Source organism: Mytilus edulis, chromosome 11 (genome assembly GCF_963676685.1).
Source record: "Mytilus edulis chromosome 11, xbMytEdul2.2, whole genome shotgun sequence".
Lineage (NCBI taxonomy): Eukaryota > Metazoa > Mollusca > Bivalvia > Mytilida > Mytilidae > Mytilus > Mytilus edulis.
Genome location: NC_092354.1, coordinates 60,072,060 through 60,087,764, shown reverse-complemented (window position 1 = coordinate 60,087,764; position 15,705 = coordinate 60,072,060). Strand labels below are relative to the sequence as shown.

General features: G+C 31.7%; 2 protein-coding genes across 2 annotated transcripts in view; one reads left to right on the top strand and one right to left on the bottom strand.

Annotated features, from left to right (window-relative positions):
• LOC139494445 (uncharacterized) overlaps positions 1-15,705 on the bottom strand; it is a 251,359-nt gene that overhangs the window by 219,275 nt on the left and 16,379 nt on the right. The window lies entirely within an intron of this gene.
• On the top strand, positions 12,955-15,099 carry LOC139494914 (uncharacterized). Its single transcript, XM_071283049.1, has 3 exons — positions 12,955-13,267; positions 13,945-14,019; positions 14,600-15,099. Exons 1-3 carry the CDS (start codon positions 12,964-12,966, stop codon positions 15,061-15,063), a joined length of 843 nt encoding a protein of 280 aa, XP_071139150.1. The 5' UTR covers positions 12,955-12,963; the 3' UTR covers positions 15,064-15,099.

Below are 15,705 nucleotides of genomic sequence, written 5' to 3'. Positions count from 1 at the left end.
CTATTGTTTTTATTCTGAAAATTATTGAAACTTTTTTTGTTCTTCCGCCAAACATTTTCTATCGGTGTTTAGTGGTTATACAAGATATTGCTTAGATGTTTTGCATATGTTATTGAACAGTTGTGGCGCTTTTGAAACATAGATTTTTTAACCAAAGTTTGTTTTGTAGGAGATAATTTCCAAATCACTCTTTTTTCTTGTGTACGTTTGTCCTTCGCAAATTTGTTTTTGCTTGTATTTGCATCCTATATTATGGTATTAACGCTCGATACAAACGAACGATGATAAAAAAAAATGGGACAAATAGTCCGAAATAATCTGATGCTATCCTATAAGATCTTGTAAGTTTTTGGGGGAGTTCGTGTTGCTAAGTCTTTATTTATTTTTTATCTTGTGTTTTGTGTACTATTGTCGGACTTATTCTGTTTTAACCATGGCTTTATCAATTTATTTTCGATTTGTGAGAGGCTACGTCCTTCTGGTATCTTTGCCCCTTTTTACTAGCGTGTTTGCCTTTTAAATGTTAAGATTAAAGATAAATAGAATATAACATCATTCTGGTACATTATAAAGCTATACTGTCATTTGTGAAGGATGGGCTACACATGACCTTGAAAAATATCAGCCAGACTGGACCTTTTACAATTTGTATGAAGCTGTTTTTTGTTTTAATTCAATGTCGAATACTTCAAAAACTAAGAATCACCTTTGAACGACAGTAAAAATCGCCCTCTGTAAACCGGAAGTAAATAATTATTTCCCTTATTTGAAGGAAAAGTATTCAACAACCATATATTTTCAGCACCAGTGAAAAGTAAGCTGTCAAGAGATCTGAAATTGTATTTGTTTACCGGAAGTACCATATTATCTCCAATTTTTAAGTTAAAAGTATATAGAAACAGTATGATTGGAAGTCAATAGTAACTTTTTGTGCCTAGAAGTAGCTCATTGTCGATTATCTCGAATGTGTTTTGGTTGTAGAAAAAACGTTGCACATCATACAAATGAAGTTAAGAATGAAAATGGGGAATGTGTCAAAGAGACAACAACCCGACCAAAAAGCAGGCAACAGCCAAAGGTTATCAATGGGTCTTCAATGCAGCGAGATACTCCCGCACCGGGAGGCGTGCTTCAGTTGGCCCCTAGACAAAAATGTATATTAGTGCAGTGATAATGTACGTCATACTACACTCCGAAATATACACAAGAAACTGAAATTAAAAATCATATAAGACTAACAAAGTGCAGAGGCTCCTGACTTGGGACGGGCGCAAAATTGCGGCTATGTGAAACATGTCTTTTGAGATCTCAATCCTTCCCAGTTACCTTTAGCTAATGTAGAAAAAACTAACACACAACAATACGCACAGTAAAACTCAATTTAAAAGAAGTCCGAGTCCAACGCCAGAAAAAATAACAAAAGAAACTAACAAAATGACAATGATACATAAATAAACAAAGGACTACTAGCAGTTACTGACATGCCAGCCCCAAACCCTAATTGAACTTATAGAAAGGTTGTGTCTCCATCATATGAATATCAAGAACAATCTCTCCCGATAGATTTTAGTATTATACCATTATAAAATATATTAGAAGACCATAACCCGTATAATGCCAACAACTGGTTTTAGAATAAATGAATTTATTTCCGATGCAAAGACCCTATACTAAGTGAATCAATTTCAAAGCAAAAATATGCAATTATTAATGACCTGACAACAGTATCGTGACTATATCCCTTCTGAAGTCAGTTTAAAGGTTTTGTTAGCTTTTGAGGTGAATGCCGAAATTTTTGTGCTTTGTAAAGGATATAACCATGAAAAATTGGATGTGAGCTACCTGAATGTATAAGATGTCTGCATGTTCAATTACATTTACGAGTGATATCTTTTTACCGATGATCAAATTTAGTAAAAAAATTTACTAGTTTTCAGCGAGAGAAAACCTGATTTATCAGTAATACATAGTTTTCTCTCGCTGAAAACTTCTACGTTGTTACATAGACGAGCGAATCTTCCTAATCAAGATATATAAACACCATAAGATGGTAACAAGGGAACGTCACCATCTAAAAATGGATAATAAATGATAGGACTTGAAAAATCATATCTTTTATCATAAATTTTGGTATTGAGCTTCCTGTTATTGATATAGATATCTAGATCGGGGAAAGGGCTGTATTCATAATACGTATTAGTTTTATTTAATGTTAGTGCAACGGGATACATTTCATTAGTATACATACTGAAGTCGTTATTATTGAGAGCCAATATATCATTAAAAATATCTAAAATCATTGTTAAACTTTTGTATCGGATGTTGTATCGATGGGTCTTTACTGATATTCGAAATATGCGTCAGTCAAAACTTAAAGGAGTGAATATAAAAAAAAATCATGAGACTTTGGTCTACTTTAATAATTTCGATTTCGTTGTACATGACGCAAAGACAATACTCATTTGTCAAATCATATTATTTTCGTATTGCTATATTCAAAGCTATCTAGTACACACATATGTCATAGTGCAGTGTGTTCGTTTCTGTAATAGATATCGTATACACTGTTGATGAAAAGAGTCAAATGACTCTCTCCTTTGACATTGTTCTCTATTTGATAGAGTGTGGAATATTTGTCTTTGTTGTATCGATATTTCTGGTGTGTAGGACATTATGCATTCGCGGGTTTTATTGATTGTTGGTAGCTCAACAAGCCGCAATAATTATGTCATGAATGTTGAGTCGAGGAAAATTAACAATGAATACCAAAGATAGATCCTGTTAAACAGTCCGGGATCTTCAACTTTATACTTGTTTGGCATTTTAACTAATGATCTGATGAATATTATTAAGACGACACGCGCATCTCACATATCAAATGATAAGCCTGTTACCTTTGATAACTATTGACCGTAAAAGCATAAGAATTTATAAAAATGTTTGTTGCTTAGAGTATTGACTCGAAGGAAGTAAATTGTATAATGCAAAGAATATATGTTTCCATTTTCCTTTGTTATGCTCGTTGTTCACATATGAGTTGGATGTATAGGCTTGTTAAATTAAACGTGGATCATGACGTTTGTGCATGGTAACATATGGTCTATACAGAAACACGATTTGAGTGTATGTCGACATATGCAGGCAAAATGTGTGGGTATGTTTACAAACACAGTAAAAGAATGTGACATACACAGGAACAAAATGTATAGGTTCGGCAGCATATATAATAATTAAATATAAAGGTATGACGACATACACCGAAACAAGATATGAGTGTATGTCACCATACTATGGCAAGCCGTTCTCGTCAAAACTATGTTCAAACCATTTTCCTAAAAAAAAATTACAAGCTGAGAATTAAAAACTTCAAAACACAAACTAAAATTTAAAAATTACACACTGAGGTTTTTTAAAGACGTACTGAGATTAAAAAAAGTAAGAAACACGTACTGATAATGGAAAATTACACACTGAGATTTCAAAAAGACACACTGGTAATATATAAACTAAAAAACACACACTGATAATTTGAAATTACACACTGATATTTTTGCGCTCTTTTTATGCGCAAATATCTAATTAGCATACTTAATCTGAATCTATCACAAGCTTAAACCAACTAGGGGACAGAACTCGTTAGTCCTTCGATTTGGTTCCAAATTATTTATAAAAAACTTAAGAAATACAAGAACAAGACGAATACCTACTTACTCTTATTACAAAATATAACCAAATGGTGAAAAACTATATTAACATTATAAGAATAAATTGGAACAATCTCCCAAAAGCCAAAGAATGCAGTGAAATTTCAACTCAATTGTCTATTATATCTAGCATATAAACGTAACAAAAATATGAAAGACTACCTTGCGAAATCTGGGTGACAGTTGGAAGACTTTTAAAAAGGAACACATATTTTAATTTTTTTTTATCTCGATACACTAGTAGTAATTATCTGAATTATAGGTTTAAAACTTATAAATAATGCGATGTTAAGTCTTGAAATTTATTGCGAATATTAGTTGAAGGAATCGCATTTCATTATACTGACAAGAGTTCTTGAGATCAAGATATTTATCTGTTGAATTATTCATCTCATGAGTATTCATTAGTAATTTGCATATAAATCTCAATGTGTAATTAACAATTCTCAGTGTGTGTTTTTCAATTTATTTCATCTCAGTGTGTGTTTTCAATTTATTTCATCTCAGTGTGTCTTTTTAAAATGTGTAATATTACATGATCAGTGTGTGGTTTTTTTTTTGTTTTTTTTTTCTTAAATCTCAGTGTGTTATTTTAAAACTCAGTGTGTAATTTCGATTTCTCAGTGTGTTATTTCAGGTTTTTAATTCTCAGTGTGTATCTTTTTTCGAAAACCGAGTTAAACATAGTTTTGACGAGAACGGCTTGCCATACCATAACGTAACAGGATGTGTAGGTTATTCGATATACACAGGAATATAACTAACTTAAAATATAGTCAGATTTTTATTAAAATTGTTTACATAGATCTTAATTTTAAGAAATTATAGTTACGATACTAATTGTACTGCACGAGAATCGGATATTGCCAAAATATGCTTGTTCGGTGAGGTTAGTAGCTTATTGTAGGTGTTGTACACATGTGTTTGACTATATGTTATTGTTTTTTAGTTTTCAAATACATTTGTACGGACAGAACATTTAGAAATTCAATAATAAAATCTTCTTTTTGTAATACTTGTTCATTCTGTTCTTTATTATATATGGTTTTTTTTTAAACAAAGCATATATGTATAACATTGTCGTATCGAATGTTCTTATCAGCAGATTTATATACACGTTCAGTGTCAGTACACGTTGTACGTAAGATTTATATAGTATGGGATTGATTCTGACTTTTTTCTTGTGTGGTGTATCAACACTGCATCACAAAATATCAACGATAACCCACTTTTACTCACTGACCCCGATTATGCTGATAAACAACAATTGCAGAGGGATATACATGTACAGTTGATGAAGGCAACAATGAGTCAGTTACAAACAACTGTGAATACCATCAATGCTAAGGCCATATTGACTATGTAAATGATAGTTATATTTGTAATAGAAAATCTGTAGACATTAAACCTCCAAATAGTTTTAGTCAGCGTATATTGCAGTTATGCCAGTCATCCGGTCTACGTATATGTAACGGCAGATTTGGAACAGACAGTGGAAAAATAACATTTAATAATAAAAACGGTAGTAGCGTTATTGAGTATTTATTATTTACACAAAGTGAAATGTTCAAATGTTTAAAATTGTTTTATGCTGAACCATTTAATATGTATTCATATCATGCTCCAATAGTAGTTGAATTGTTCCTTAAGAGTAAAAATCAGTCTTACAGTCAATGTCATTGTAATAAAAAAACTAAGTTCAATGTATTTAACTGGAATGAAGGGTCAGAAGATGATATCAGAAGTAAATTGATACTCAACACACAAATGTTTGATGATCTACTGGTAAATTTTGACGAAAACAGCGATATAGATACATGTGTAGAAAGACTTAATAATCATGATAATCTTTTAACTGATATATATGAACAGTATACGAAATCTGAAGTAACATTCAAAGAACAGTGTGAATTTTGAGAAAATGGCGATAAAGTTCATAAATTTAATGCAGACAAGCCTTGGTTTACTGATGAATGCAAAACATTATATATACAATATCAAAATGCATTAGACAGTTTCAACAAATACCGCTCGGATGAAAACAGAGTTAACTTTAACCTTTCAAAGCAAAAGTATAAGTGCTGCGAAAGAAGACTTAAAAGACATTATAAGAACCAACGAGGAAATATGCTGTCGTCACTAAGGAAGAAAAATCCGAAACGTTTCTATAAGAATTTTAAAAAACGTAAAAAGCGAGTTATAAATAACATTTCATTGGACCAATTCGAGGAACATTTTAAAAAAGTTATGTCTAAACCTCCCGAAGTGAATGTTGGAACGAGTGATACTCCGGAAACAGTTTTTGAGGAACTAGATCTTCCGTTTACAGAAAAAGAACTTGATTCGTGCATCAAAAAATTAAAAAGAGACAAGTGACTGGTTATGATGATATAATGAATGAGTATATACTGTTTGGTAAAAATTTATTGAAACCTGTACTTTGCAAACTGTTCAACAATATTTTATGTTCTGGAAATTTTCCTGAAATATGGGTGAAATGTATTTTAATTCCAAGTTTTAAGAAAGGAAAGCCTGACGATCCTGGAAACTACAGAGGTATTTCGTTGGTATCACATTTAGGAAAACTATTTACGTCGTTGATTTATTCAAGACTTATAACATGGTGCAATATTAACAACATTCTGACAGATGCACAATTTGGATTCCGTTCTGGATACGGCACTTCTGATGCCATCTTCTGTCTTCATTCCTTGATTTCTAAGTCATTAAGAAAAGGTAAACGCTTATATTGCTGTTTTATTGACTATATTAAAGCGTTTGATAGTGTTTTTCATGTAAAATTGTGGTTGAGATTAGTTAGATGTGGCGTTACTGGAGAACTTTTTACTGTAATTAAATCTACATGTATGTATTCTAAATTGAAAACTAGCATAAAGTGTAATGGAAAAATTTCAGACTTTTTTAATTGTAATACTGGCTTGATGCAAGGGGAATCTTTATCCCCTTTATTATACTCGTTGTATGTCAATGATATGGAAGTAGAGCTAATCAGTAATGACTGTCAGTCATGTGAATTGAAATCCTTAAATTAATTTTTACTTATGTATGCAGACGACACTGTTTTATTTAGTGAGAACATAGATGATCTGCAAAATATGATAAATGCTGTAAACTCTTCTGCAGAGGAATATGGTTTATATATTAATATGTCTAAAACTAAAGTGGTCGTGTTTAGAAATAGAAGTAGTGTAAAAAGTCAAGAAAAATGGTTTTTGAATAACAATCAAAAAGATATATTTGATAGTTTTGTATATTTGGGTATTCTTTTTAATTATATTGGCAGTTTTTTACATACACAAAAAATGTTAGCCAATCAAGGAAGAAAAGCGGTTTTTGCTTTATGTAGTAAAATTGTAGATGAATATTATAACTGTGAAACGTTACTGTCCTTATTTGATACTTATGTATCTAGTATACTTAATTATAGCATTGAAGTGTGGGGTAATCATAAAGCTGATGATATAGAGAAAGTACATTTATATTTTTTAAAAAGAATTCTAAAGGTTAGAAAAACTGCTGTTAATAACATGGTTTACTGTGAATTAGGACGTTATCCAATGTATTATGAAAGACAAAGAAGACTGATTCAGTTTTGGTTCAAATTATTAAATACTGATAACTGTATACTTAAAGCATGTTATGAAGATATGCTGGAGAGTTCATTTAAAAAACCCAATGACAAATCGAATTGGGCATGTTCAGTCAAAGATATTTTATGTAGATATGGTTTTCATGATGTATGGCTAAAACAAAGTGTAAATAATGTTGATATATTCATACATGAGTTAAAACAAAGAATGAAAGATACCTTTATTGCTGATGTTAATGCTTTTTTTTTAATAATTCATCAGAATGTATTCTTTATAGATATATATATGACACAGATATACTGCAATTTTATTTAGATAGACCTGTTAATCAAATATATAAACCTTTTATATGTAAATATCGTATATCCGCCCATAGCCTCAATATAGAAACAGGCAGATATTACAATGTAGATAGAGAAAACAGATTATGTACTATGTGCAAAAACAATATGATAGAAGATGAATACCATGTTATTCTAGAATGTAATAGATATAGTGATGTAAGACAACTATACATTAAGAAATATTATTGGCAATACTCATCCACTTTTAAACTTATACAGTTGTTATTAGTTCACAATGTGAAAGAACTTAATAATTTAGGTAAATTTTTGTTTAATATTGAAAAAATTCGTAATATGTAGTTGTATTAACTATTTATCATATGAATTTATTTTCATTCTCCGCCATACATATATTGTGTATAATTATTGTATTTATATTTCACTGATGCATTCAAAAAAAATGTTGTAAAATTGTATATTCTATAAGCTGTATTGCTTCTGGATAAAGTATTATATTATTATACTCTGGTAAGATTGAATACAATAGAATTTCGTCCAGATCGACTTATGGTTCTTCTTTGCTACAATTAACACGTCTTCACAAGGCAGGCTTGATATTAAAAATAAAGAACTCACCCGCCAAATAAAATATAAAGTGCGTTCCTTCACACAAATAATACGATACATTGTTGTATATAATTTGGAGACGACCATTTGGGTTTCGTTTTTTTTTTTTTGTTGTTGTTGGAAAGAAACATTCATTTTCATTTGTTCCCAATGTTACATACTATTTATGCTAATTAGAAAATTCAGACAAAAAATTTCCCTTCATAAATATTCTCTTTGTCCCAGTGTCTTACCAAAATGTAATAAATCCCAATAATCTATCACTTTGCTTATTTTATCTATTTATAATGGTAAATTCTATATATTTGGGTTTCATTTTGTTTCTTACTCTAAATCTTTTTTAAAACTACTAAATATTTGCAGGTATTGCTGCGGGAGGCCAGTACACTAATCATGGACGACCTACTAATCCCGTGTGTGTTCCACATGACCCTGATCTCGGATAGGTTAGTCACGAATCAACTTTTGGAACACTCAATGGAATGGAATACGAAACTAACGATTTTGGTAGTAACCTTATAGACAAGGATGTACCATGCGCAGTCTGTCGTTTAAGTCATGTATCGATAGTATTGATGATTCCAGGAAAACCACATTGCTACTCTGGATGGAAAATCAAATACATTGGAAATCTGATGTCAGGACACTACGGCCATCCTGGTGCGTCTCAGTACATATGAGTTGATAGTAGTCCAGACGTATTGGAGGTTGGTTCACGCGATGGTAATGGATATCTGTTGTATGAAGTGAAGGCGTACTGTGGATCGCTTAAATGTCCCCCTTATGTACAAGACACCTTGTTCAAATGTGTGGTGTGTTCGAAGTAGAAGAATTCGTTATAAAAGTTCATAGGTCTAAATTAAAAGGAAACAGAGAAATGCATATTTCTTTTTTCTGTTCCTTGAAATGAATTTTAAATAATATATGATTTTATATTTACATGCGGATACGGTTTTAACTCACCCGAAAACACGGGAGAGTGTGAGTTCTTTTCATTACTTTACATATATCGTCCGTGTTTGTTCCTTAACATTTACAAAACTATCTCAAATTTCAAAAAGGTGAAACAAAACATGTTCACGATAACTTTTATGGTATCTAGGTTACGAAATGCATCTGGTGATATTATCGGTCAACCAACATGACTGTTCGAACGCAAAGGAGTCACATTGGTGTAGTGTCGATATTTCTGAAAACCGTTGTAGATAGCGAAAATCTTACAGGTCATCAGAGTTCAAAATGTCTAGACCTGCTTATAAGAGAGCTGTCTATAAATTTTATCGACAACTTCTGTCTAACGCGCGTATGGCGTACTAAATTATAATCCTGGTACCTTTGATAACTCTTCTGTAATAAGTAATAACAAGCCAAAATAAAAATTCAGAACACGACCTTAACCTTTGACCTGGACCATATTTTTCTGTGACGGAATAATGGACATTAAATAAAATTAAAAACCAATTTGTTCAGAGAACCATTGATGGTCTTTCCACCAGTAAAGATCTTTTTTATATGAAAATATTATAATTAGGTTTTAAATGTCAATTTTAGCGTCACATGACAGCTTATTGAACGCTGATTCCAAATATATATGGTTTCTATACAAAAAGATATAGATAAGGGAGATCATTTTTTACTTCCGGTTTAAAAGATGTTACTTCCTGTATGTTTTGATAGGTTACTTGACAAAAATAGATGGTTCTATCTACTTTTACATTAAATTAGTACAAAAAATGGCTACTTCCGGTTTACAAAAGGTCACTTCCGGTAGGCTTTTCAAGGTCACATTTCCTGCAACCTTTTGCCGAAAGTCCCATGGCTTTATCATGTATATATAAGAGGAAAAAGCAAAGGTCAAAATCTAGAACGTTAAATTTACCTATGACCTTGAGCTCAATTTCAAGGTCATCAAGTAAAGACCTCAAATCAAAAGACTCTTAGGCCTGTACTTTATATTGGTAATGAGTTATGTTATTTATGTTCCGGACCATATGAGTATTTGGACCATACGCGTATGGTCATGACCATATGCGTATACTCATATGGTCCGACCATACGCGTATGGTCCGACCGTACGCGTATAGTCGGACCATATGATGTGTAATACTCGTTTGGTTATTAACGGACCGGACCATATAAGTATTTAGACCGTTTAGGTATTTTTTTCAAATTACATTATAAACGTTTCAATAATACAAAAACTTTATCTGAAAAAATAATGATGGTTACATGACAATTTGTTAATTTTATAATTAAAAAATTACGTAAAAATTAAATATTGATGCCATAGTTAGTTTTCATCGCTAGTTACATTCTTGAATGCACTAGCCTTGGAGTGACATTTTCTTCCAAACGGTATCATGCCTTTTTTGCATTTGCGAGTCTTTGTAGTGCACATTTAAAATATACTATGTTACTTTCCAGTAACTTCTTGTGTAACAGTTCATTAAGAATTTTTTGGAATTTGATTATTTAAGTCGACATATTGCCTTTCACCGGTAATAACAAATCGGCAATGACCATATGTATAAAATGTGTTTAATATAGTTTTGACATGTAAGTAAAATAAAATTTGTGAAACTTCTAATTTTTATTTAGCTAATCTTTCTATCATAATATAATAATAAAATTACATATATGATAGCTTCTTTTTAATGAGCGGTCATACCATATAAAGAGTTTAAATGTATTAATAGTAAACTGTAACAGAATGTTAATTACTCCGACCATACGCGTATGGTCGGACCATATGAGTATATACCCATATGGTCATGACCATACGCGTATGGTCCAAATACCCATATGGTCCGGAACATTACCATACAACTAATATAAGTTATAAAAGGGGGAAACTCACATTAAATGGTACGTACCCTTTTAAGTAAAATTTAAGTGCAACGACATGTCGCAACTAACAATTGTCTGAAAATATTTTGTCGATATCTTGTATGATTTCTGAAAATAACAGATAACAAGCCAAAATCAAAAATTTGAACATGACATTGACCTTTGACCTTGACCTCATTTTCATATTATTTTTTTTGGGACCAAGGACCTCAAATCAAAAGACCCTAGGCCTCTATCACTTTCCAGTTACAAATTTTTCACTTATTTCAATACAAAAGGGGAAATTACTCTCTTATTGGGTCTTCGTAAAGCTTCAGTCAAAATAAAACTGAGGATATAACGAGCAATTTGGAAAAGTAAATTTGTCGGTTTCTTTTACGGTTGCGGAGGAGATCTGATAACAAGAAAAACAGTGTTTGGGGAGATAACTCTTAAAAAGAAAAATGTTTGGTTAAACAGGGTGAGTGTCAAAAGCGTATCGACTGTAGGATATCATATACAAAAAAACTAAGCGACATCTTGTGAAACATTTTTACACCGCAAGAAAAAATTACGTGTCAGAAAAAACGGAAAGGTGGAAAAACCTAAATACATTAGGTCTCTATCACTTATGGTTTACAAATGCATATAACTTTTTTGAAATACATGAGGAGGAAAAACTATCATATGGAGTTCTCTTAACGCTTCGGTTAAAATTAAACATAACATTATGAGGATATAAGTTTAACGCTTCGGTCAAATTTAACTTTTAACTTGACCCTAATTTTATGGTCATAAAACAAGGACCTTAATAAAAAAAAACTAGTTTTAAATGTTAGGGGAAAGAGAACTCATTCTGATGCAACAGCGTTTGAAACGTTCATTTTGATTGGATAACGTCACTTTTTAAAATGGCATCAATTGACAATTGATGCTATGGGACATAAACGCAAGTGCAAACGGCATATGACAGGTTTTAAATACATGTTTTAACGTTGTTTTCTGTCAGTTTCATTAGAATGGAGATAACAATATTGTATTTTCAGCTCCGACGGCATCCATTTGGGATATGATGGTCGGAAATACCCGTGTAATGTCTCCGCTAACGCGTCGCCAGTAAACTTAATTTGTGACCATGAAATCCTTAATTGATGCCGTCGGAGCTTAAAATACAATACAGTTATCTCCGAAATACCTTTTGAAACAAAATTTATAATATACGATTTCTGAAAATAAGTTACTAGTATAACAAATAAAAACAAAATTAAGAACATAACCTCGACCTTGATCTTTCTCGTGGACCCAGGACCTGAAATTAAATAACACAGTACACTGTGTCTCTATCACTAATTGTGTGCCAGTTACAAATATATTTCACTCATATCAAATACATAAGGGGAGATAACTCTCATGTGCAATCAACATGTACATGTATATATCGCTATACCTGTCAAATAATATCAAAACATACCGAGGATAAAACGAGAATAGCAGAAAATATTTGTATGTTTCTTTCACGGTTGCGAAATATTGAAAATAACAAGTAAAACATTCTTCCGGAGATTACTTGTTTATGGAAAATCAATTGCGAAACAAACCAAACGGCGAAGGAAAACAAATAGGCTGAAGAAGATCGTATTAATCAAAACAAAAGGAGTGGTGTTTGATTATATGTTATTGTTCAAATTTAGTGTAATGTACATTATATTTTGATAGCTTAAGTTAAATTATTTCTTAATATATTTTTAATTCTATTTACAATTTACATAAAAGTAGGTTTTGTATTCTTCCTTCTTTGATTTTTGAAATACAAGGCATATATTTATAACCTTGTCGTTTTCGTATGTTCTTATCAGTCGATTATATACACGTATATTGTAATTTACACATTATATGTGAGATTTCAACAGTATGGCATTGAATCTGAGATGTTTACTTCTATGGTGCATGCTTGTTACATGTATTAACACAGATTCACAGATAATTAACGAGAAGCGACTTCTACTGACTGACCCAGATTATGCTGACAACCATCAGATGCAGAGGGATATTCAGTTAATGAAGGCAACCATGAGTCAGTTACAAACTACTGTTCATACCCTCAATGCTAAGGTTATAGGTCAGGATCAACAAATTCAAATCCAGGATAAAAAGATCCAGAACCAGAATATGCAGATTCAGAGTCAGGCATCAGTGATAACAACTTTTCAAAATAGTAAGTGTTCATTTACAATATACATTTGTATAATTACATATTTATTGAATCGTATGTTGTTTTTAAAAAATTTTGTATTTGCATTGTTATTTGAAATTTTTAAAATTCTATTTTTTAAAGTTTGTTTTATTTGCAAATGATAAAAATCGATGCACTTTAAAACAGAAATATCGCTTGTGGATAACACAATCATGTGTAACACAAATAGTATTTAATTGAGGAAGTTCGCTCTTCTGTTTCACAATAACAAACTTTTCAAACGCCCGTTGTAAATGAATATATCTAACCGAACTTATACAAGACAAAACAAATGACTTATCTGTGTCCTTGCTTTTGATATATAATCAATTCGAAAATATTTCCATCATTGTTGTGTTCTATTTTAGCAAGAACCTGTAATTACCTAAGAAAACTATGGGTACTATAGGTCTGATTCAACAGAAAAAATTCATATAAAACAAAATAAATCTTTTTTGACATTATCTATGCTGTTTTTAACATTTTTTGGATACATTTTCTGTCGATTCTCTTTAAATTGATAGTATTTTTTATAGTCTAGAACAATGATAAAATCAAGATAATCTTACGACAATAATGATTGCTCCAAATATACTTTAAGTTAGTAAGCTTGATAAAAAGGCCAACTGACTGCTTATTTGTGTATCTGTATATTTAAGATCCATCTGGAAGTGTTTACATAAGATGGGGAAGAAGAGACTGCCCAACAAATTCAACTGAAATTGTTTACACGGGTAAGATTTAATACAATACCAATTTCCGAATGACAACATGTTTTTTGTTTAAATGTACTTTAAATCATACAAATCAGTATAATCATACACTGTTCTTTTTTGTAATTCATCTGTTGTCGTAGCCCACATTTTGAGCACCGTGATTGGTAATTAAATATCTTGTATCTTATATGCATGCAGTTAAATATATACTTCACATCTGCAGGATTCAGTGGTTCTATAGAACTATGGTCAAATGTCCTTCTCCCATTCACTAGTTATACGTGTATATAGGATTAATGAAGATGTAACCATAGAGGGGAAAATATATGTAATACGACTGATAATTGAATATCCAAATTTATTTCGATATTGATATTTTTTGCGTTTAACTTGACTACTTACATGTATAATGCCCCTTAATCTTATAAGTGGAAAATATAATTAGTTAATAAAATGGAAATGGAAATGGAGAATGTGTCAAAGACACAACAATGAATATTTTAGTCTCGTAGTATCATTTCCGTTTTGCACTGAAGAACAAGACGAATAGTTTGAAGCAATTCTATAAGATTAATTCAAACGAATTATGAATTTGCAGGTATTGCTGCAGGCGGCCATTACAGTAATCAAGGACGAGCGGCTAATCCAGTGTGTGTTCCACATGATCCTGATCTTGGACAGGTTAGTCATGAAACAGTTTTTGGATCTTTGTTTGGAATGGAGTATGAAACCAATGATTTTGGTAGTAACCTAATAGATAAAGATGTACCATGCGCAGTCTGTCGTGTAAATCATGCATCAACAATATTAATGATTCCCGGAAAATACCAGTGTTACTCTGGCTGGAAAAGCGAATATAGTGGAAACCTAATGTCAGGATTCTATGGCCATGCTGGTGCGTCCCAGTTCATATGCGTTGATAATAGTCCAGACATATTGGAGGCTGGTTCCCGCAACGACAATGGATACCTTCTGTATGGTGTCAAGGCGTACTGTGGATCGCTCAAATGCCCTCCCTACGTACAAGACACCTTACTCAAATGTGTGGTTTGTTCGAAGTAGAAGAATCGTCATTAAAAGATTTCAAAATAAAAAGATAACAACCAAAACCATATGTCTTTTTATGTAAGTTTTCAAAACTTTCAAAGATGCCAATATTGCAAGACCTTTACCACGTTTACTGCAAAATTAAAACATATAGTTTACATTTCAAATATTTGTTTTCCGGATAAAGAATAGATACGGCCACCTAAACTCATAATGATCATAGCATAAATACACGCATTAAGTGATTTAACAGAAGTTTTTTTATAAAGAAATATTATTAAACAAATAGTTACCAGGCTTATAATTAAATACGCCATACGAGCCCTTCGTCTGCATCAGACTCATCAGAGACGCTCAGATCAAAATGGTTATAAAGCCAAACAAGTACAAAGTTGAAGATCATATTGAGGACCCAAAATTCCAAAACGTTATGCCCGAAACGGCTATGGTAGTTTGTGACTGGGATAAAAAAATCCTTATTCATAATTTTGTAAACAGGAAATTAATAAAAATGACCATATAATTGATATTCATGTCAACACCGAAGTCCCTATTACTGGGCTGGTGACACCCTTGGGCATTCGTTCTAGTTAAGTGAAAAAAATCCAAAACATATAAATGAGCTAAAATTTAAAAAAAAAACATACAAGAGAAATA